The 21,343-nt window shown below is 38.9% G+C and overlaps 1 protein-coding gene and 2 pseudogenes across 1 annotated transcript; 1 reads left to right on the top strand and 2 right to left on the bottom strand.

The window, feature by feature from the left end:
- The first annotated feature begins 1,703 nt into the window (after positions 1-1,703).
- LOC148723939 (beta-1 adrenergic receptor-like) lies at positions 1,704-2,753 on the top strand. Its single transcript, XM_088734513.1, has one exon. It carries the CDS (start codon positions 1,716-1,718, stop codon positions 2,751-2,753), a length of 1,038 nt encoding a protein of 345 aa, XP_088590639.1. The 5' UTR covers positions 1,704-1,715.
- A 3,498-nt stretch (positions 2,754-6,251) lies between these two features.
- On the bottom strand, positions 6,252-7,254 carry LOC148723938 (beta-2 adrenergic receptor-like; annotated as a pseudogene).
- Positions 7,255-12,492: 5,238 nt separating this feature from the next.
- Positions 12,493-13,851, bottom strand: LOC148723937 (uncharacterized; annotated as a pseudogene).
- Between the last annotated feature and the right edge of the window lie 7,492 nt (positions 13,852-21,343).

Genomic DNA, 21,343 nt, shown 5'->3' with positions numbered 1-21,343 from the left:
GTTTCTCGAAAGTCCTGGTAACTTAACGGGCCCGTAAAGCTGTTATGTTTTACCGGCCTTTGTTCATTGCCATTTAACTCCAAGCAGTGGTTTGTTTTGATTTGTGTTGGGGCCCAGCAAACGAACTTCAGGATATGCAGAACTGATTTATTGATATATGTAGACTGGACAAAGGGGAAAAACATAAATGAAATATTTGCTTGCGAACGGGATTTTTATGTTTTTTCTCCTGGCAATCTAATGTTTAATTGTCTTGTCGTGTTACTGGTTACGTGACAACATCCGGACATGTGTCTAGAGGTCCCGGGGTTAAATCAATGCATGACCCTCTAAGACTAAAGGTCGGTATTGCACAACCTGCTGCTATAGCGTCATTTTATTCTTTGGCTGGCTGGGAAAGGAGTGTTTTCGCTCCCAACCCTGCCCTTACTTTGTCCTCTCGGCAGAGCGCTAGGTTGTTGTTTTCCAATTTCGTTTTTGAGTGCCCTACCTTTACCGGGCCAAATGTTTAATTTTGTTCCTCGTAAATTTTTCAAGATCTCAAAACACGTTTTTATTAGAGCGGCTATGGGCCTTTGTTCATAGCCATTTAACTCCACCCAGTGGTTTGTTTTGATTTATGTTGGGGCCTAGCAAACGAGTTGCAGGATATGCAGCACTGATTTATTTATATATGTAGACTGGACAAAGGGGAAAAACATAAATCAATGAATTGGTGGCAATTTCGGTGTACAACGTCAGTCTTGCGGGATTAGAACTCTTTCTTCTTCTAAAATCTCTGTTCGCTTTAACATATTGGCATAGTTTCTGCTTACCTGACGAGCGCTATATATTTTTATCCCATTAACTGCGGTAGTTTACAAGAATTTCCAGCCCAGAGAAAAGCTTTAATGGCACATGTCTAAAATTACAGCTGTGCGATACATTTTTACGTTTGTTTGACATCGCTGAGTCATTGGTCTAGTCGTATTTCATAAAAGAAACGAAATGACTTTTCCGACTTCCGAAAGAGCTTATCATTAAATTTTCAGGAGACTGAGAGCCGAGTTTCTTGTGACCCAGACTGATATTTACTCTTGAAAACAAATAATGACAGATTAAAATCATACTTCATTTTGGTAGTCATCAATTATTCTAGACACATATACGTTTTCTGTTGTTAGATCAGACTACAACATTTATCATCAAACTGGCCCGCTAACTCGGTAGGAATCAATGCGGTCACTTTTGTGATTAGAACGAAACTCCATTTAACTGTTAACCAGGAGTTGTTAGCGATATGAGTATTCAAATTGAGAGTTTCCTCGTAGACATCCTGTTTCAATTTAATAAAAACACCTGCATGTCAAGGGAAACTTTTCTGTTAATTTTGGTTCTAAATTTTCCACAAAATCACTTGAATCGTAGCGACGACTCTTTTTCATAATGACAGGAGGATTAAGACATTGATAAAGATTTCGAAACATTTTGCTGGAAAGAGTTCTTGTTGTTGTTTATTTTCTTTTTCTTTTTTCAACTCACCTTTTCGGAAACTTTTAAAGACCAATAAGGCGCGCCTGTAAATAAAAAAGGGTATTGGATGACTGGGATATGATAATCTATCCAAACACTCAAGTTTCAGAAAGATCTGTTTGGTTTGCAGAGAGGAAAGGAAAATTTCAAGCATTTCCAAAGCTTAATTTCTTTCTTCTGCTGTCGCTGTCCGCCATCTAACCATGAATGATAGCCACCCAAACGTTCAGCTTAGCAGTGCAGCGTCCATCGTTCTATCACTGTGGCTCTCCTTGTCTGGTTTTGCAGCCGTAACTGGAAATGCAGTCGTGTTGTGGCTATTCTACAAACACGAGTCTCTACGAACAATTTCCAACCATTTCTTGGCCTCTTTATCCGTGGCTGACCTTTTCGTTGGGCTGGTGATAGTCCCTGTGTGGGTCATTTTCACATGGTGGTTAACATTTCACTGTGTTGTTAGCTTCTTTTTAGAATTTTTGTGGATTCAGACGACCGTCACCACTACTTTCAACATATGCTGTGTTTCAATCGACCGATTTATTGCCATTCGGTTTCCATTTCGCTATCAGGACATTGTCACCAAGAAAAGATGTTACCTGGTGATAATTTTGGTGTGGCTATTTTCACTGGGTCTTCCTTTCTCGATGTTGTCACTACATGGCGAGCAAAGTATTGATGTTTCAGTGCTGTGGATTTCTGTGGCAGTTATAACATTTGCTTTTCCAATACTTGCAGTCTCACTTTCCTATATTTTTATTTTCAAAGCGGCAAAAAAGCAATTTCAAAGAATATCAGCAGGAGAAAATCCCACAATATCCCACGACAATTCCGGAGTTCCTACAACGCAAAACTTTAAAGCTATAAAAACAATCGGTTTCGTTTTAGGTGCTTGTATCATCGCATGGATACCCAGTTTTGTTGTTCTGTTTGTTGATTGTTACTATACCGTGATAAATGAATGGGATAAAGTTGACAGATTATATTTTATTGTGCGGCCTTGGGTTGAGGCAATCGCTTTTACCTCATCAGCAATCAATCCATTCATATATTACTTTCGAAATAAAGAGTTCCGTCAAGCCTTTCGCCGTAGCTTTCGCTGGTTACCCAGTGAAAACAGAAAGGAAAGGACAACAACAACCGGGCTGAATCCAACTCGAAACTCAATGATGCGAAATGGTGTGAGTTCTGGAGATGTAAGGAATAAAAACCCAAGCCCCGAGGATATCTTAGAGGAAAAATGACTCTGCCATTGATTGATGAAATGGACTGCAACTCTGGTTTGTGCATTAATAACAAATTTTATAATAATAGTGTGTTATATCTAATAAAAGAATCCTCTTTGCAACAGTCCTTAGTTTGAAAGTCTCTTGATACGTACAACACCCTCCACACATTGCCTAAATTTTATGATTTGCTTTTGCAATTACTCAGTTGCGTTATATGGAGATGTTAATAAAATAATATAGAACAGGTTGTACTTTTCTCTATAAATGGCATCAGGTGATCTCAGGTTAGTCGGCGTCAACTTAGTGATCCCGGCTAGGATGATTAGGTCAAATCTATATACGTATTGCAGCTTGCTGATAGAAGCTGCTTCAGCCGGAAGAAGGCCTGAGCAGTTTTGCATCGATCTCTAAATCATTGTAGATTTCCTAAAAATACTCATTACACAATATTCGTATTTTTGATGATATTGAGTGCCTTACATTCACACATTCACAGCGAAATGACAGTTAATTATTATTCTGTGATCAGGGAGCATTTTGTGCTTATGAAAGTTCTTCTCCATTCAGTTTTAGCAGGTGACAAACTTCAGATCAATTTCTCGCAGAGTTGTATGATAAGTATTGAGGTAACAAACTTAGGATCATGATCCTCTCTTTTTTTTCCTCAACCCATTCCGAATTTGACTCAACAGTGGACCTCCTGGTGTCGTTGCTTATTTTGGAGCCAAATTAAATTGTCAAAAGTTTTCTAAGAAGCTCAATCAACGTTCCATGGTGATTAGAATTGTCTGTTTAAATTGAAGAGTCTCTCGAAGAGTGAAAGCTTGAATATATATGAATATATTCTTCAAATTCTAGAGTTAAAGCTACATTATCATAGGAAAACATGCAACAACATTTTGTCGTAATCTGCAATTACCTTTCAGGCGTAAAGAAGTCCTAATGCAGTTTTGATTATGTAAAAGTTTAAAGGAATTGGGTTTTTTTCGCTGGAGGGGGTCTGGGGGCCCGTTTCTCGAAAGTCCAGGTAACTTAACGGGCCCGTAAAGCTGTTCTGTTTTCATTCCAGATGGGGAATTCAAAACTTTTGAAAATGATGCAATAAAATTATCAGCTAAAGAAATAAAAGGACTGGCTTGGGTGCTAGAACCTGCTTTCCTATTCTTTAAATTTTGAGTGTTAAACTCGGCTTCGGGCCCGTTAAGTCACCAGGACTTTCGAGAAACGGGCCCCTGGAACGAGAATTCTACTGAACTTCACCCTAACATTATCCCAAATTCGTCATTTGTCGGAGGGAATCGGACGTATGCCTCCTGAGCCAGGAATGTTTTCACTTTAATGACCAGTGTTTGTTAGATGTAAAATCTCTAACACTCGTTGTTTGTTTGGTTGATCCTTCCTTAATCTCTTTTCTCTTCAAGTTGTCACCACGGGGACTAGCTTCCATCTATCTAATGAGGAAAGCGAATGTCACCTTTTATCAAGGTGACACTTCAGGTGGCACTATTAAGCTGTCAATCTATTTGTATCATCATCGTTCCATATCAGCCAGCAAATTATGTTGGATCACGTATGACAGTAGAGAGTTTAAGCAAATCCCTACGGCTAGCGCTGCTACGGCTATCGTGGTTGACGAGGCTTGGGGAGAGTATGTTGCCGTAGCCCGCGAAAATTAAACTTTAAGCTACGTGAACTACAAACCAATAAGCGTCTTCGCGGTAGTTTTTGCACGTCTAAAAACTCTTAATGACTTCGTCCAAAGAGACGAAGGATTTTATTTTAGATATATCAACTAAGTTGAAATGGTAAATTGGCCACCGTAATGATTACAAAAGCTGACGTTTCGAGCGTTAGCCCTTCGTCTTTCGCTCCGACGAAGGGCTAACGCTCGAAACGTCAGCTTTTGTAATCATTACGGTGGCCAATTTACCATTTCAACTTTGTTGATATATACAAATTATTTCGTTACTCCCACCGAAGCAACCCCAAACAGTTTCTTTCGAAACTATCAGCCTTTATTCATTTGGATTTTATTTTACTTTGCTATGACAAAGGGATTCTTAACCATGAAGAACTCCTGGTTTTGTGCGAACAGTATGTCTCCAAGCTTAGACCTACCGTACAGTGTATATCCACTTTTCGATCTGGATGAGATGGAAGATGATGAATGCCTAGCAGAATTTCGAGTGAAGAAGAGAGATATACCTGCACTTGCACAAGCGCTTCAAATCCCAGACTGGAATACCTGTAATCAGCGGAGCAAGGAGATATTGTCTAATAGGCCCACTTCACTTCCCTATCACGAGAGGAGTGCCTTTTGAAGTAACGTAAAGATGCAGTACACATATTTTGGAGTAGACTTTCCTTTATTTTTTGTGATTTCCTTGCCATAGGGGTCTACCAAAATTTGAAAAGTGGTTACATTCTACGAGGGGAAGAGTCTTTATATATCTCCAATTTTTTTCTTCTTTTTCTTCAGATTTTTTAACTTACATCATGTACGGCCGGCATTTTGAATTGGTTACTGAGGGAGCATGGGAAGTTAATGACGCTTTCTCATTGTTGAATTGCAGACTCAGCCGGATGCACCTCGTGAGTCCACAACAGTTTGACCACTATGGTGTGAATATCCATGTCGATAAGAGTACAGACCATACTAAGTCACATTCTCGCACAATCTGTCGCGAAAGTGCAGACACGCTGTGACAACGCCGCTCTCTGTCTGACTGATTGCAGCAAAAGATTTCTCAAATGTTGAACATGTCATTCGATGAGACTTGTTTGGGGTACTAGTCACCGAGACAAGTCGTAGCCACCTTAATATGAATATAATCTGGTTTTATCCACTGAGCTGATAATGTAAATCAGTCACTGTAGAGAGTTCCTAAGCTGACGTTTCGAGCGGTAGACCTTCGTAAGATTCATCCCAGTCGCCTTGACGAAGAGGTAACGCTCGAAATGTTAGCTTAAAAACTCTTCACAGGGGATGATTTATATTTTTAACTTAGTTGATAAACCAAGTTATCTTGTTACATTCCCCCACCGACGGGGCACCTCAGTTTCGTTAAAAATTTACCCCTTTTATTCATTCTACTTCAATATTACCAACTGCGCCCCGACCTTATAAATTCTTTTTTTTCCTTTCACCAAAATTTCGTTGCCTCCGCCGTCTTTCTTTGTATAATTTCACTTTTATCTGGGATAGAGACTTAAGCTCTTTATTCTAGCTCTCTCAATTTTGAGGATCCACTCTATCTAACCTTTGCCGTAGAACAGCGTTCTTTATACATCCTCCGTAATGACGAGAATTTCACGGAAGCAAAATTACACGCTATGAATGACTTGTCTGATATGATAGAAAAGAGTTATTTTGATCATATTTCATTTACATTTACTGAGAAACAGAGTTATGTAAAATAAGCTTAGAAACTATCGCTTCCGCTTGATCATCAATTGTTTATGAGGGGCGCCAGGTTTGAGATTAAACGACAGTACTCTTCGCTTGAATTGTCCTCAGAGTTTTATCTCATAAGTCGCTAAGTTACCACGAGTACCATTCTTTCGTTCAATCTGATTTCGCTCTGGTTGTTTTCTAAGGTCTGGTGCATTTTGTTTCGACTTGTGAAGACAGGGAAGCCAATAGAATGTGCGGCGAAAGGTTCGGCGAAATTCGCCATTTCTGAACTAGTAAATCAACGGGTTGATCGCCGATGAAGTAAAAGTAATTGCCTCAACCCAAGGCCTTATTTTATTACACTTCCATTTTTCTTTCATATTACAAGATTTAAACAACAGTACAACTAAAAGTGACATCCATGTGATGATGCAAGCATCTAAAACAAAACCGACTGTTTCGATGGCTTTTAAATTTTGCATAGCTCGAACTCTACTGTTGTCGCCGGAGTCAAGAGGTTTTTTACCTGCTAAAATGCTTCTGAATTGTTTTCTTGCTAATTTGAAGATGAATGTATAGCAAAAGAAGACCACTGATAACGGAACCACTGATGCTGTACATGCAAAGGGCATAGAAAGTTCTCTTCGATACTTTCCAGGTTGAAAGAACACTATTGAGGAAGGAAGACTCAATGAGATAAACCATACTAAAATAATGACTGCAAAGCATCTCCTCTTGGTTAAAACGTCTTGATACCGAAAAGGGAACCGAATCGCAATAAAACGGTCGATTGAAACGCAGCAGACGTTGAAAGCAGTGGCGGTGGTTGTGTGAATCCACAACACTAATCTAATATCAAACAAAATAAAAAGAGACTCTTGGCTGAAACCAACATCTGATGACAATCCAAAACGGATCCATGACGAACCCAACCACAACGTCCGCCACAGATAATGAGGCTAAAAACCAGTTGGAAATTGTCCGTAAAGACTCGTTTTTATAGAGCAGCCACAACACGACTGCATTTCCAGTTACAGCAGCTAAGCCAGATGAAGAAAACCATAGTGGTAGAACGATGGAGGCTGCACTGCTGAGATTTTCATTCGGGTGGCTATCATTCATGGTAAGATGATGTAAAGTAACAGCAGAAGTTGAGGAGAAGTTTGACAATCGTCTTAAAAGTGCAATTACGTGTCCTTTTAAGGGAACAGGTGTTACTGAATATGAAGAGATGTTTCTGCTCCTTTGTTTGCAGAGAATTATTCTGACTGAATTCTCCTTATCCACCATGCAAATTATTGAGAGGAACGCCTAATGTACGTGCGAGCTTTATGAAAAAAGATTGGCGCTAAATGTAAAATGGCCCTATTATCTTTTTCAAAAAAGCTTTGAAGATTAAAGGCTTTGCTAACTATTCGCAAAAGTTAAAAAAAAGCACTAAGAAAAGTTTCCCCTCGAAAGGCAGTTGCTTTTGTGACAAGAAATTTACAAGAAAACACAAAACTTAAAAAAAAACATTAACGATTCTAGATCAGTGTAGAGGGGCCCTGACTTGAATCTAACTACCCCAAATGTTAATTTGATCCTGGATACAAAAGTTAAAAATAATTACGTCGAGTTTCGAATTCAAAATCAATCTTAAGATAGTCTGTAATTTAATGCGTGTTACACGTAATGCGCAAGTGAAGCGTACTCAAGCGGGGAGGTCCGCGGCATTTTAAACACTTTAAAAATAGAAATAATTACGTTTTCAAGCCGAAATGAACGTAACGGTTCACTTACCGACCAATTAAGTGGAATGAAATTTTCACTGTCCATGCCCATTAGGCCTCTCAAAGAACACATTAGAATGGCTTGGGAAATTGTTCGTCTTTAAACGACGATGAAATATTTATATCATAAGGGAGATGTTATTATGTTAATTTTCTGGTCCACCGAGCATTGATAATCCAATTAGCACGATTTTCGGTATGAGCTCTGACGAGGAAAAAGATGGAAAAGAGAGGTAGTAAGGAAAGACGCATACCGCAAACGATGAACAAAAAAATCGACTTCCAATCCTGCCATCTTTTTAATTTTCTTGTGCACTGAGACGTCAGTAACCAATTGCATAGGCCATAAAAGAAGTGTTTCTACCATTAGCCGTCGTGCGCCAAACTCACCAAAAGAGTGTTATAGCATGATGTCATGAAAGCCATGTTGGCAAATTAAAAAATATGAATTGGTGACGGTTTCGGTGTACAACATCAGTCTTGCGGGATTAGAACTCTCTCTTCTTCTAAAAACTCTGCTCGCTCTAACATATTTGCATAGTTCCTGCTTACCTGATGAGTGCTATATGAAATATTTGCTAGCAAATAGGATTTTTATGCTTCTTATCACTTCCTTCTTCTTATTGTTGTATCATTATTGCGAAAAGGCAGAACTATTTTTCTTGTTACGTAATAGTAGCATTCACGTACCAAGTGGCCAGCGGTATCCCATATTCACCACACATACGCGCGATTCTGAGTGGATCAGGCACATTTGCCTCAAACTCGTGGACGAGCAAGCCAAAGTTTCAAAAAATTTGTAACATTGTTAACAATTTTATGTTTTAGAAAATTGTCATTTTGATTGAAATTATTTCCTTAATAAACTGGCTTTGGGTTTTACCCATAGTTTACCCTTTGTTACAGGTACAATCCCTTTGCCTTGGAAAATGGCTGAAGTCATACCTATTCCAAAGGAAGGTGACCATGAAAGACCTAACAACAATAGACCTGTTTCACCACTGGCTACCTTCTCTAAAGGGTGCGAAAATGTGGCTTTGAACCAACTTATGGCTTTTTTAGAATCAAAACAAAGTCTTTTCTAACCGCCTCCCGATTAGCTCAATGGATAGAGCGCTGGACTGTTGTGCGAGAGGTCGAGGGTTCGAGTCCCGGCCGGAACAACACTCAGGCTCTTAAAATAATTGAGAAGAATTTGCTACCTTTCTATAACATCAAGAAATGGTCAGATATTCTAGCCTTCTCGGATAGGGACGAATAAATGGAGGTCCCGTCTCCTGTAGGGTTAGGGGCAGGAAACGCTAATTTCCCACGCACGAGATTGCTGTGTGATGGATGTCCTCCCTCGGAGGTGGGATGGATGTGTTTACTGGGCCCGCAATAATTGGCGCAAGCTGTTGCGATGTCCCTACCGGTCGGCGAAGCTATTAAATTAAATTTCTCCCGAGCAAAGCGGAAATAAACGATTTCCTTCAACAGAAATATCTCTTATAGAGACAACTGACATCATTCTGGAAGCAATGGATAGGCAAAAAGTTACTGCGGTAGTCCTTTTGGATATGAGCAAGGCTTTCGGTAGTCTTAATCATGACATCTTTTTTTTAAAGCTGCAAGATATCGGTCTGTCCCCTGCAGCTCTTAACTGGTTTTCTAACTATTTGTTCAATAGATTTCAAGCTATCCGCATCAATTCTGTACTTTCAGACAAACTATCAATTCAAAGTGGAGTATCGCACGGGTGCATCCTTGGGCCCATCCTGTTTAATATTTATGCCAACGACCCACCCTCCGTTCCTCACTGAGTGCTGCAAATCCAAGACATATGTTGATGACAGTAAACTTTACATAACTTTCCCCCTTCAACAGTGCAAAAATGGTGTGGAAGACATGAGCAAAGACCTCACTAAGATCAGGAACTGGTGCTTTGATAATCGCCTCCTCCTTGATGCAACAAAAACTAAACTAATGCTGTTTGGTAGTCACCGAATGATTGCCAAGATCCCAAATTTCAACCTGTCCTTGCTTGGTAAAGATCTGGTCCCTACCCGTTGTGCTAGGGACCTAGGTGTGATATTTGATGATCAGCTTACTTTCAGTGATCATACTGTTGAGACCGTTTCATCCTGTATGTCAAGCCTGACCCAAATAAATCGCGCCAAACATGCTTTCGACAAAGACTTATTTGTAACCATAATTAAGAGTTTAGTTTTCAGTAAAATGTACTATTGTTCAAGCGTATGGTCAAACACTACTGTTACTAATATCAACAAGTTACAGGCTATTCAGAACTTTATACCGCGCAGTGACCATTTGGAAAAACTTACCCAGTGATATAAAATTGACCTCCTCGACGAAAATTTATAAACATAAGCTGATAAATCATCTTCTGATCAGTCAATTTTGATTTTTAACATTTTATATATATAAATACATCTGTATACTTTTATCTCCCCTTATTGTAGTTATTGTAATTATAATTATTGTAATTATTGTAAGAACTGCTGGTTTTCACCTGAAGTAAGAGCCCTTTTCAAATATGGGCATCCGCCATAGTTGTGTCCCTCGGTGTGCGAAAGTTATATTAATCGCAAGTCATCTTTGTCGACCTTCTCCTGGTTTTTGTGGAATGGTTCGCTTCCATCATGGATTTAGCGGAAGGTGAAGCTGAAGAAGACTTGAAGACCCTTCCCTTTAATATTCCTGTGTTGTCAGATTAAGCTAAGGCTTTAGACAAGCAAGTAAAGGGACGATATCTCGAAAAGATATCAGTCGTAGGAGTTGACCCTGTCAGTATTCCTTATGAGTAGTTTGACTCCGAGTGTTTGCCCCAAGTAGAAGCGACTGATTTGCTTGGATATTTCGTCTTAGAGACAAGCTTTTATACAAGACAGCAGTTTAAAGCCTACAAGATGATGGCGATTATCAAACAATTCTTAGCCAAACTGGTTGGCTTACTGGTGATATAATACAACAGGCTGAAGTGCTGCTACAGAAAGAAAATTCAGTAATCGAAGGATTGTAGCGGCCCACTCTAGGCCCAGCACATAACTTTGATGTTGTTTCTGGGGAATTTGTGCAAATTCTGCATACCGGAAGTAATCACTGGGTTTGTGTAAGCTCGATCGGATGTTTGCCTGGCCATGTAAATCTCTATGACAGCCTCTACCATGATGCCCTTCCCCAAGAAGTAGAAAACCAGACAAATGACTTGCTCGGTGGGACACTGGCTAGTCTACAGTTTTCTTTCCGTGCAACACCAAACAAATGGAAGTGACTGTCGCGTTTTTGCCATTACCTTTACCACATGCCTTGCTTTAGGAATAAATCCAACCCATGTGACATTTGACATTCAAGGAATGCGTTCACATTTAATTGCGTGTTTTAAGACAGAAAAAATGAGCATGTTTCCATGTTTTTGAGTCTTACCAATTCTGTTTAATTAAGGAGGAGTGAGATATTTTTCTTTGGCATAACAATAAAACTCTTAGTTTTTATAAGTTTCCCAAATTAATATTGTGTGGCTCCAGAAAATGTCCATACTCACCCTATGAAAGGTCAATGGAAATTCAAAGGGGGAGGGTTTTACAAAATCCAAAATTTATAAGTCAAAGTATGAAACTTAATTGGGAATTTCAGGGAGGTAGAGAGGGTTAAAAATGGTAAAACCTTCCATGTTGGAGGTATGGATATTTTCTGTAACCACAGGCACATTTTACTTCAGGGCTAATGTAAGTGAACATCGCATAATTTCTAGGAATTACTACTCAACAAGGGTTAAATGGGTCTCACCAGGTGAAAAGTTCAGGTCAACAATATTTGTTTATAAAATGAATATATGAAGTCCATATATTTTGAACTGCGGTATTAAATACGTATGATGCACGATCCTTCGCAGTAGATAGCGCTATTTAGGCAATAGCGAAAATCAGACCTGAAAAAAAAAAAAAAAAAAATCAGGCCTCTACGGGATCCGAACCACTGACCTCTGCGATACTAGTGCAGCGCTCTACCAATTGAGCTAACAAGCCAACTGGGAGCAGGCCGTTAAGTATGTTAAGTATGTTAAGTATATGGACTTCATATATTCATTTTATCTGATTTATCACCACGGGTTTGTTACGAATCAACTTAACGGCTTGCTACCAGTTGGCTTGTTAGCTCAATTGGTAGAGCGCTGCACTAGTATCGCAAAGGTCAGTGGTTCGAATCCCGTACAGGCCTGATTATTTTCAGGTCTGATTTTCGCTATTGCCTGAATAGCGCTATCTACTGCGAAGGATCGTGCATCATAAGTAATATTTGTTTATTTTGGTAATTTTTTCAAAATACTAAATGTTCCAAACAAGGGTCTCTTCATTTCAGTCTAGCAGTTTTAGTTGAGCCATTGATGGGCTCCTGACTGCAAAGATTAGTTAAAAGTAAAAAGACAATACATATTTACTGATTATTCCCTTTTGTTAATATCAACTGTCTGTTTTATTGTGATGTGCATGTAACAATGAATTATCATGTTGAAGGGTTTGGAAAAACTTGAATACCAGCTTTCCCTGCGAACAAGCAGCTCTCAAATTTCAAAAACTTTATCATTTAATGAGCTATAAATACCCTTTTCTTGTTGAAGAATGATATGCTAAGTATAGAAAACAGGTGTTTCAAAGAGTTTGCGACTGAAATGATTAATCAAAAGGAATTATTGGAGGGCATAAATTAACAAGGGCAGAACAAACCCTTACAATTTGGTCTATCATGGGGATCTTAGTATCTGGAGTTCCTCTACAGTTGGAAGAGAGAATTTCTGTAGGCAGTGTTCCTTCTAGAATGGTGTACTTTCGCTTCAACAAACCAATAACTCTCTCCACATGGATTCTCACATTTGCAATGCCCCTTGTTCGCTCCACATCTACAGGATCTAACTGTGACTTTCCCTTAGTAAATGCTGGGATTACTAACTTGGCTTGTTTCAACCCAACGCTATCACAAATAGTAAATCCCCGATCAGCCATAACCATGTCACCAGGAAGTAGGTTTTCTAAAAACCCACAATTCTCAGTCAAGTACTTGTCAGAGGTGCGGCCACCCCAAGCCTCAGACACAAAACAGACAGTTCCTTGTGGAGTAATTCCAATAAGAATTTTGACTGTTATGGTGCTTATAATTAGAAAAAGTCTCTACCCTGGCAAGTAAGTTTGTTGGCCTATCAATAAACACCTCAAAGCAGTCAATTATTACTGTGACCTGCTTACCAAAGGCATACTGAAAGGACATAGGCATTGTCCCCCATAGTCTTTCCCTGTGTGGCCAAAAAACCAGGGGAGACAGTCGGGCATCCATCACCATCATCCACGATGAAAAGATCCTTGAAACTGTGGATATTGAAACCACAAACCGGTAAGCTAGGTCTTGAAAGGGAACGTTTAGCCGCAGCTTGATGAGCACCATGATAAATTCCTGAAATCTGTTCAGGGATTGTGTGCGGCGGGTAATGTACTTGGCAACATGCTCAAACGCCACCATGAGTATTTCCCAAGAAGGCAGTCCGGTGTAAAATCGAACTTTTCCGTCCGTATCAAAAAACTCTTTATGTGGTGCCTTGTACCCACTTTGCCTAGCATTCAGAAGGTAGTCAAATTTTTCGGTTTGTGTTTCGGCGTCCAGTTTTGTCACTGCTGATACGCAAGAAGCGGTGCTCGTTTCACTCTGTTCTTCTGTTTGTGTTTCGACATTCACTGTTATCGCAGTTGACACGAGGGAAGCAGTGTCTGTTACACTTTGTTCGCCACTCGCACAAGACTCATCTAGCATCATTGCTTCGCTCTTTTCTTCGCTCTCTGAAGTTGACGTGCTTGGTGGAGCGGTAAAGTCTATGTCAATTATACGCTCTTCGCTTCCATCGATACATTTTCTCTTCTTGGCTGCCTCTTGTTCTTGCCGCTCGATCGCACTCTTCCTTCGGGCCTTCGCTCGCTCACTCTGAGCAGCGGCGTCCGCATCTTTTTTCTTGTACTCTTTCTTGGTTAAATGACGTGTTGGAATCCAATCTTCATTGAACCTGTCCCAGTTTGCTGCAGACCTGCCAGAAACGAAGTGACGACTACAAACACGCTCGTTCTGCAAAACATTCTTTGTTTTCAGGTCAGGACTACCTATCGCGGAAATCCAAAGATATCTCCTCTCTCGGGTTAACTCTTCGAACTCTTCGCCTTGATTAGTGATAATAGCAGGTACAGAATAAAAACGAATGCTATCTCGACCACTTTTGCTTCCACAATTGCCAAAGATACAAAGAACCATGACGCTTTCTCGCATTCACTCTCTCTCATGCTACTTTTTGTTTACACCTGAGGGACACAATCATGGCGGATAGCAACGGTTGTCAAGTTAGGGGTCACGTTGGTGAAAACCAAGAATTGTAATTATTAAGATAGCTTTTAAGAACGAATGTTACCAACGGTCAAACATTTGGGGGCAACAGCCAAAAAATCGATTCGGCTCATACCCTCAAGTTGGGTAGGCCCTATAGTGAAACAAAGCACTGCATACTTCGTTTGGCGAAATATCGCTTTATTTTCGAGAAAATCGATAACAACTGAATTTCGCTAAAATGCCGCTTTTGAAGCTCAAAAACTCAGACGAATCTTGGAGTGTCGCGCCACGAACTGACAACATAAAAAGTACCAAATCTTGAAAAACAACATCAGTACATATGTTGACAGCAGTTTGAGCAATTTTGGATTGTTTATTTACACAATCTAGTTAAATTTATCCGACCTTCGTCTTACAAGATTAAAAATAGGTCAGAAGTAACCCGTTATTTAACTATGGGGTAAATAAAATAATGGACTGAAAATCTGGCTTTTGGAAGGCGAAGTGTTTTTCTTTTCGATCTCCAAAGTTCGATCTCGATTTAATCAAATTTTAAAGTTGGATAAAATGAGCTGATTTGACGTTACCATCAGTTATTCGAAAATGTACACATTCACACGCAAACTCAATTGTTTTGCATTTTACATCCAGTCTATAGCTTATTTAACATAATATCATCCTGCTGACAAATATATATCACAAAAGAGGATTGCAGTCCTAAAATTGTTACATTGCTCCCTCAATAGAGGTATAACTTGGCAGGATAGTCAACACCTCCTGATAATGATTGTTTACAAAGCGTATCACGGGGTTTCTCTATTTCCATTTCGTTGAAATACTTCTGTTCTCTTCAGACAACTAAAATGTTTTGTTCCGACTACTAAAATATTTTGTTCAGACTACTAAAATAACTTCAAGCGAAAAGCACATGTTTTTATATACCATAATAGTAACGCAACAAAAAATGTCCTCAGTAGGGTGATTCCATCATAAGTCCAGTCTCGCTGGGGGCGTGAGATCCTCCCACTACGGGTCCGGACCCAAACATCTTCACAACCGAACCGTGAACCAAATGTAAGCGGAATGTAACTAGTTCAGAAACATGTTTCACGTGTGCGGAATAACGCTAATTAATTCAAAATTAGGTCTACTGAAATAAAACGCAAAAATGAAACATTCGACTGTGAAGTACGTGGCTACAGGAACTAAGGTTGAGTGTTACATTTACGAAACAGGAGAAAACAATTATCTAACTTCAATCATGATCCAATGTATCATAATTTAATGTTTCATGGTACTTGCATGGATGAAGCCTATTTTAGGACAAAAAAGAGCAAAAGATCTGCAAAGGGCATAGCCCATCATGTATCATTGCAGATGTGCAACAGAGATAAGTGTATCACTGCAGATGTGCAACAGAGATAAGTGTAGTGTTTGAATATTTGTGTACTTAAAAGAAGTTTTATAATTGTCAAACCTGGAAAACCACGACTTTCACTGAAATGTTTGTACTAGCCAACGTTCAACAGCTTTACATCTGTACTGTTTCTTCCTCAGAGGCTACTGTGCCTTGTTAAGTTACTCGTGCCGGTAGTAAGACTACGACGCAGGTAGCACACGTTCACATTATTCCCACTCATCTTTTCCCGGCAGTGGTCCCAAAAAAGACTCACGCCTGGAAATGAAACCATTTCTGCGTATCTCAGAACTCAAGAAACGCTTCGAGTAATCATTGCACCAGCTGATACAGCAGGCTCGAGTGCGAGTCGGTATACCTACATCAGTCAAATACGGTACTTGCATTTACGAAAGAGTGGCTTTGAAAAATTAACTCAACTAGTTAGTTATTTAGTATTCTTTCCCAAGAAGGTAGCCAAGTAAGCAGTGATCTATCCCCCTCAAATATGGTCGTGTCCAAAGCCATCAATGCATTATATGGCGAAATATCACAGAGCGTAGCTGATGCGTAATGACAAATTTAACATAAGCCTGTTGTCTGGTCAGACCAGAATGTTTACGCCCATTGGAAAAAGACTGACATCTAGATTTAACAAGAAAAAAGAAAGTAAACAAACCCATGTTTTGCCTATCTCCTTAACATTTCTTTCCAAGATGATAAATTTAAGAAGTGAATGACTACTTCTTATAGGATAGGATAGGATAGGATAACTTTATTTATACACGGTTTTTCCATCAGTTGATTTAGTTAATTCTATACTAGAAACCTATCTATCTAACTACAATAATAATTTGATAATAACAATTCAAATAAAAGAAATAAATAAAATAAAACATTTTGCTTTTCATGGAGGCTGTGTCTAAAATTTACATAGAATTAAGAACTTACTTTAAACTGTGGCGACTTAATTTAGATTTGAAATCAGTCAGCGAAGACGCTTGTTTTAGGTCTACAGGTAAGTTGTTCCACAACTGAGGTCCGCTGTACAAAAAACTTCTCTTGAGATAGTCAGGTCGAGGTTCTGGAAGAACTAATTTGGTTTCGGTATTCCTTAAACGATAAGCACTTACACTGTCACGATATACAAATCTTAATCTCAGATAATCAGGTGTCATACCATGTAATGTTTTGTGGTTGAATAAGGCTATTATAAACTTTAATCAAAACATTAAATGGAGTGAGATACCGAATTCGTTTAATCGCACCAATGGCACAAGCTATCTTCTTAGAGATGTTTTCAATATGACATTCTCGATTTATATTTAGATCGACATAAACTCCAAGGGATTTAGCGGAGGTTACTTGTTCGATTGCGTTTTCTTTTATAATAAGAGAGGGACTTTCCGTAAATTGTGATAACTTCTGCCTTGATGCAATAAGCATGAACTCAGTTTTTTGTCATATTCAAGGTAAGTTTGTTAGCAGAGAGCCATTCGTGCACATTGCTAAGGTCGTGATTAAGGCAATAATTTATATGCTCAATGTCAGTACTGGCAAGCGTCCGGCTGGTATCATCTGCATACAATCTAGGTTCCGAATATGTCAAACAATGTGGTAAGTCATTAATATATATCAAAAATAAAAGAGGTCCCAAACTTGTTCCCTGGGGAACACCACATCTCAGACATTTCGGAGTTGACTTACAAGAGTTTAAATGACAAATCTGTGTTCGGTTATCTAAATAAGAAGCAAACCATTGATGACTGGTCCAAAAAATTCCATAGTATTGCAGTTTTCGTAATAAAATATCGTGATCTACTGTATCAAATGCCTTTTTGAGGTCTAAAAAGACTACGGTATTAACAAGACCACGGTCTATATCCACTGCCCAGCTATCTGTGGCTTCGATAAGTGCTGCGAGCGTAGAATGCAAAGACCGAAAACAAGATTGATGGCACGAGAGAAAGTTGTTTTTAGTTAAATAATGATAAAGCTGATCGTAGATTATCCGTTCAAAGACTTTGGCCACAACTGGAATTACTGATATTGGTCGATAATTCGTTGGATCGGAGCGCTTCCCGGAATTTTTGTACAATGGGGTGACTCTGGCAGATTTCTACTCATCGGGAAAGTTGCCAGTCTTTAGGGATTGATTAAATATATGAGTAAGAGATTCTGCTAGTACATCAGGACATTCCCTTGGAACCTTCGCAGAAATATCATCCAATCCAGTCTCAATCCAGTCGCCTTTTACCTTGATGGTAATGCAACAACATGTGTTGGTGTTGTTTTTTCAAAAACAAAATTTTTATCAGTTTCAGTAAGAAATTCTTCGAAGGATTTATCACCTTCTGTCACGTCTCTACTAAGGCTTGGTCCAATTTCCGTGAAAAATGAGTTTAGCATTTCTGCTACATCTGTTTGGTTTCCACAATTTACTCCATTATGTTCCCCTCTCATTAATAACAGTTTTATTGGAATTTCGCGAGGTCAGTTCATTGATTGTTTTCCATGTTTTCCTTTGATCCCCACAACAATTCTTGAAGGCATTTTCATAATAGGCTTTTTTCGCGCTATTAACTTCCCAGTTCACTTGATTTTTAACCATTCGAAATTGGTTCCAAATAAGTGGTCCAAATAAGTGGTCCAAATAAGAAGTCCAAAGCCAATCAATGCTTTATATGGCGATATATTATTGAGCATTGTTTGATATATCAAAAGGAACTCGGCGCCTCGAACTTAGAGCCTCTCGTCTACCCCAAACCAAGCTTTGCAATAGGCGACGGACAAATTGTCATGGTATGTATGTTAACAGGAAGAGAGAATACTGTTGCTTGCCTAAGAATTAGGTCAACTTCGTCTTTTGGCCCGGAAAACCGAGACAAGTGGAATGGCTCTCAATCCATCTTAAACAAGCAAGAAGAGGTTTAATTACTGTTTCCCGTTTTCTGGAACGTTTGTCGAAGTCACAGTGCTCTCTTACTGTAGTTTTGAACGAGCATCAGATATCCTTATAGGAAGAACGACACAAAATCTTGTTGCAGAGTTCAAATCTTTTCTCTGCAATTCATTTTATTAGTAAACGAAAATGCCAGTTTCAAGGTAACTTCTGTAATTAATCAAACAATCTATAGCGATTAAAATAGTAAGGAAGAGAAAAAAAATACGATTCAATCTTTCAGCGTCTTAAAAAATACTTATAAGTCATTTAAAATCCTGACCTCTATTCAAGGCAATTGTCATCTCGACCGGTTCCTTCTCACACATAGCCCCAAGTGTTTATAGATACTCAGTGTGGTATCAGCGATTAACGATGAAAACACCCCTCTGAATTTCATGCAATAGGTTTGACTATAACTCATTTTGAAAACAACATACCGTCAACCGAAGAAAATTAAGTAAGAGTGCAGGGAAGTTTAAATCTTATCAGCAGTAAAATACAGTAATATTGTAGCAGGCAGTGTTTTTAATCACCGAACTAGGTTTGCCTTTCGTTCTTTTTGTTCTAAAATGAGCTCTATCAAACGAAACAATAATTCACTAAATAAAAATTTATATTAACTCAATAAGGAACGGAGTTAAATAATTGTTTGCTCCTGTTTCCTATATGTAACACTCGACCATAGTTTCTGTAGCCACGTGCTTCACAGTCCAATGTTGTATTTTTGCGGAGTTGTCGACAGGGGACCTCATTTTGAATTAATTAGCGTTATTCCGTACACGAGTAACATGTTTCTGAACAAGCAACATTAATTCCGCGAACGTTTGGTTCGCGGTTTGGTTGAATACTATATTTAAACAAAGATCTCTTACGTGAAGTAATTACAGCCTCCTTTTCAACGAAATGGAAATGGAGAAACCCCGTGATACGCTTTGTAAACACTCATTATCAAGAGGTGTTGACTATCCTGCCAAGTTATATCGCTATTATGGGAGCGATGCAACAATTTCAGGACTGCAATAACCTTTTGTGATACAGCAACATGAACGGTAAGATTATATTATGATAAATTAGCTGTAGACTGGATGTAAAATGCAAAACAATTGAGTTTGCGTGTGTGTACATTTTGGAATAACTGACGGCACCGTCAAATCAGCTCATTTTATCCAACTTTAAAGTTGATTAAATCGCACAGTATCATTACCCCAAAATATCCTTTGGAGATTGAAAAGAACCACACTTCGCCTTCCAAAAGCCAGATTTTCAGTCGATTATTTTATTTACCACATAGTTAAATAACGGGTTACTTTTGACCTATTTTTAACCTTGTTAGAAGAGGGTCGGATAAATTTAATTAGATTGTGTAAATAAATGATCAACAATTGCTCAAATTGCCGTCAACACATGTATTGATGTTGTCTTTTAAGATTTGGTACTTTTTATCGGTCCAAGTGTTTTTAATTCGTGGCGCGACGCTCCGAGATTCGTCTGAAATTTTGAGCTTCAAAAGCGGTATTTTGGCGAAATTCAGTTGTTATCGATTTTCTCCAAAATAAATCGATATTCAGCCAAACGAAGTATGCAGTGCTTTGTTTCACCATAAGGCCTACCTAACTTGAGAATATGAGCCGAATCGATTTTTCGGCTGTTGCCACAATATTTTGAAAATGTTCGATTTTTGGCCACATTTGCTCTCAAGCTTTGAAAGGCCCCTCCGGGGAGAGTTTAATAAATTATTGTATTGTATACTCCTTTACGTTCAATCTTGGCTTGTTATCTGGTTATCTATCCCAGCCCAGCAAACAGAGCTCAGGCAAAACAGTTATATCGCCTTTAAACCTTCCAAGGAAGTTATAGGCAGAGCATAAATGAAATATTTGCCGGTAAATAGGATTTTTATGCTCCCTATAACTTCCTTCTTATTATTGTTGTATCATTATTGCGAAAAGGCAGAACTATTTTCCTTGTTATGTAATAGTAGCATTCACGTGCCAAGTGGCCAGCGGTATCCCATATTCACCACACGTACGCGCGATTCTGATTGGATCAGGCACATTTGCCTCAAACTCGTGGACAAGCAAGCTGAAGCTTTTCCCCTCCCAACCCTGCCCAGTTGCCATGTTGCCTGCGTTTGTGGTTGCCCTCACCTTTACTGGGCCAAAGTTTCAACAAATTTTTAACATTCTTAACAATTTTATGTTTTGGAAAATTGCCATTTTGATTGAACTTACTTCCTTAATAAACTGGCTTTGGGTTTCACCCATAGTCCTTTACGTTCAATCTTGGCTTCTCATCTGGCTATCTATCCAGCCCAGCAAACAGAGCTCAGGCAAAGCAGTTATATCGGCCTTTAATCCTTCTAAGGAAGTTATAGGGAGAGCATAAATTTTTTTGTTCTATTAACTGCGGTAGTTAACAAGAATATCCAGCCCTAAGAAAAGCTGTAATAGCACATGTCTAAAATTACAGCTGTACGATACTTTTTTACGTTTGTTTGACATCGTCGAGTCATTGGTGTAGTCGTATTTCATAAAAAAAAAAAACGAAATGTCTTTTCCGACTTCCGAAAGTGCTTGTCATTAAATCTTCAGGAGACTAAGAGCTGAGTTTGTTATGACCCAGAAGGATATTTACTTTTGAAAACAAATAATGACAGATTAAAATCACGCTTCATTTTGGCAGTCATCCATTATTCTAGACACATATACGTTTTCTGTTGTTAGATGATCAGACTAC

The sequence above is a fragment of the Stylophora pistillata genome, chromosome 9, assembly GCF_964205215.1.
Source record: "Stylophora pistillata chromosome 9, jaStyPist1.2, whole genome shotgun sequence".
In the NCBI taxonomy this organism is placed as follows: Eukaryota; Metazoa; Cnidaria; class Anthozoa; order Scleractinia; family Pocilloporidae; genus Stylophora; species Stylophora pistillata.
The sequence above is the reverse complement of the archived record's forward strand: the minus strand, read 5'-3'. Positions and strand labels throughout refer to the sequence as shown.

Excerpts from the sequence above, each read along its gene's own strand:
- LOC148723939 (XM_088734513.1), top strand. The coding sequence starts at position 1,716 with ATGAATGATAGCCACCCAAACGTTCAGCTTAGCAGTGCAGCGTCCATC.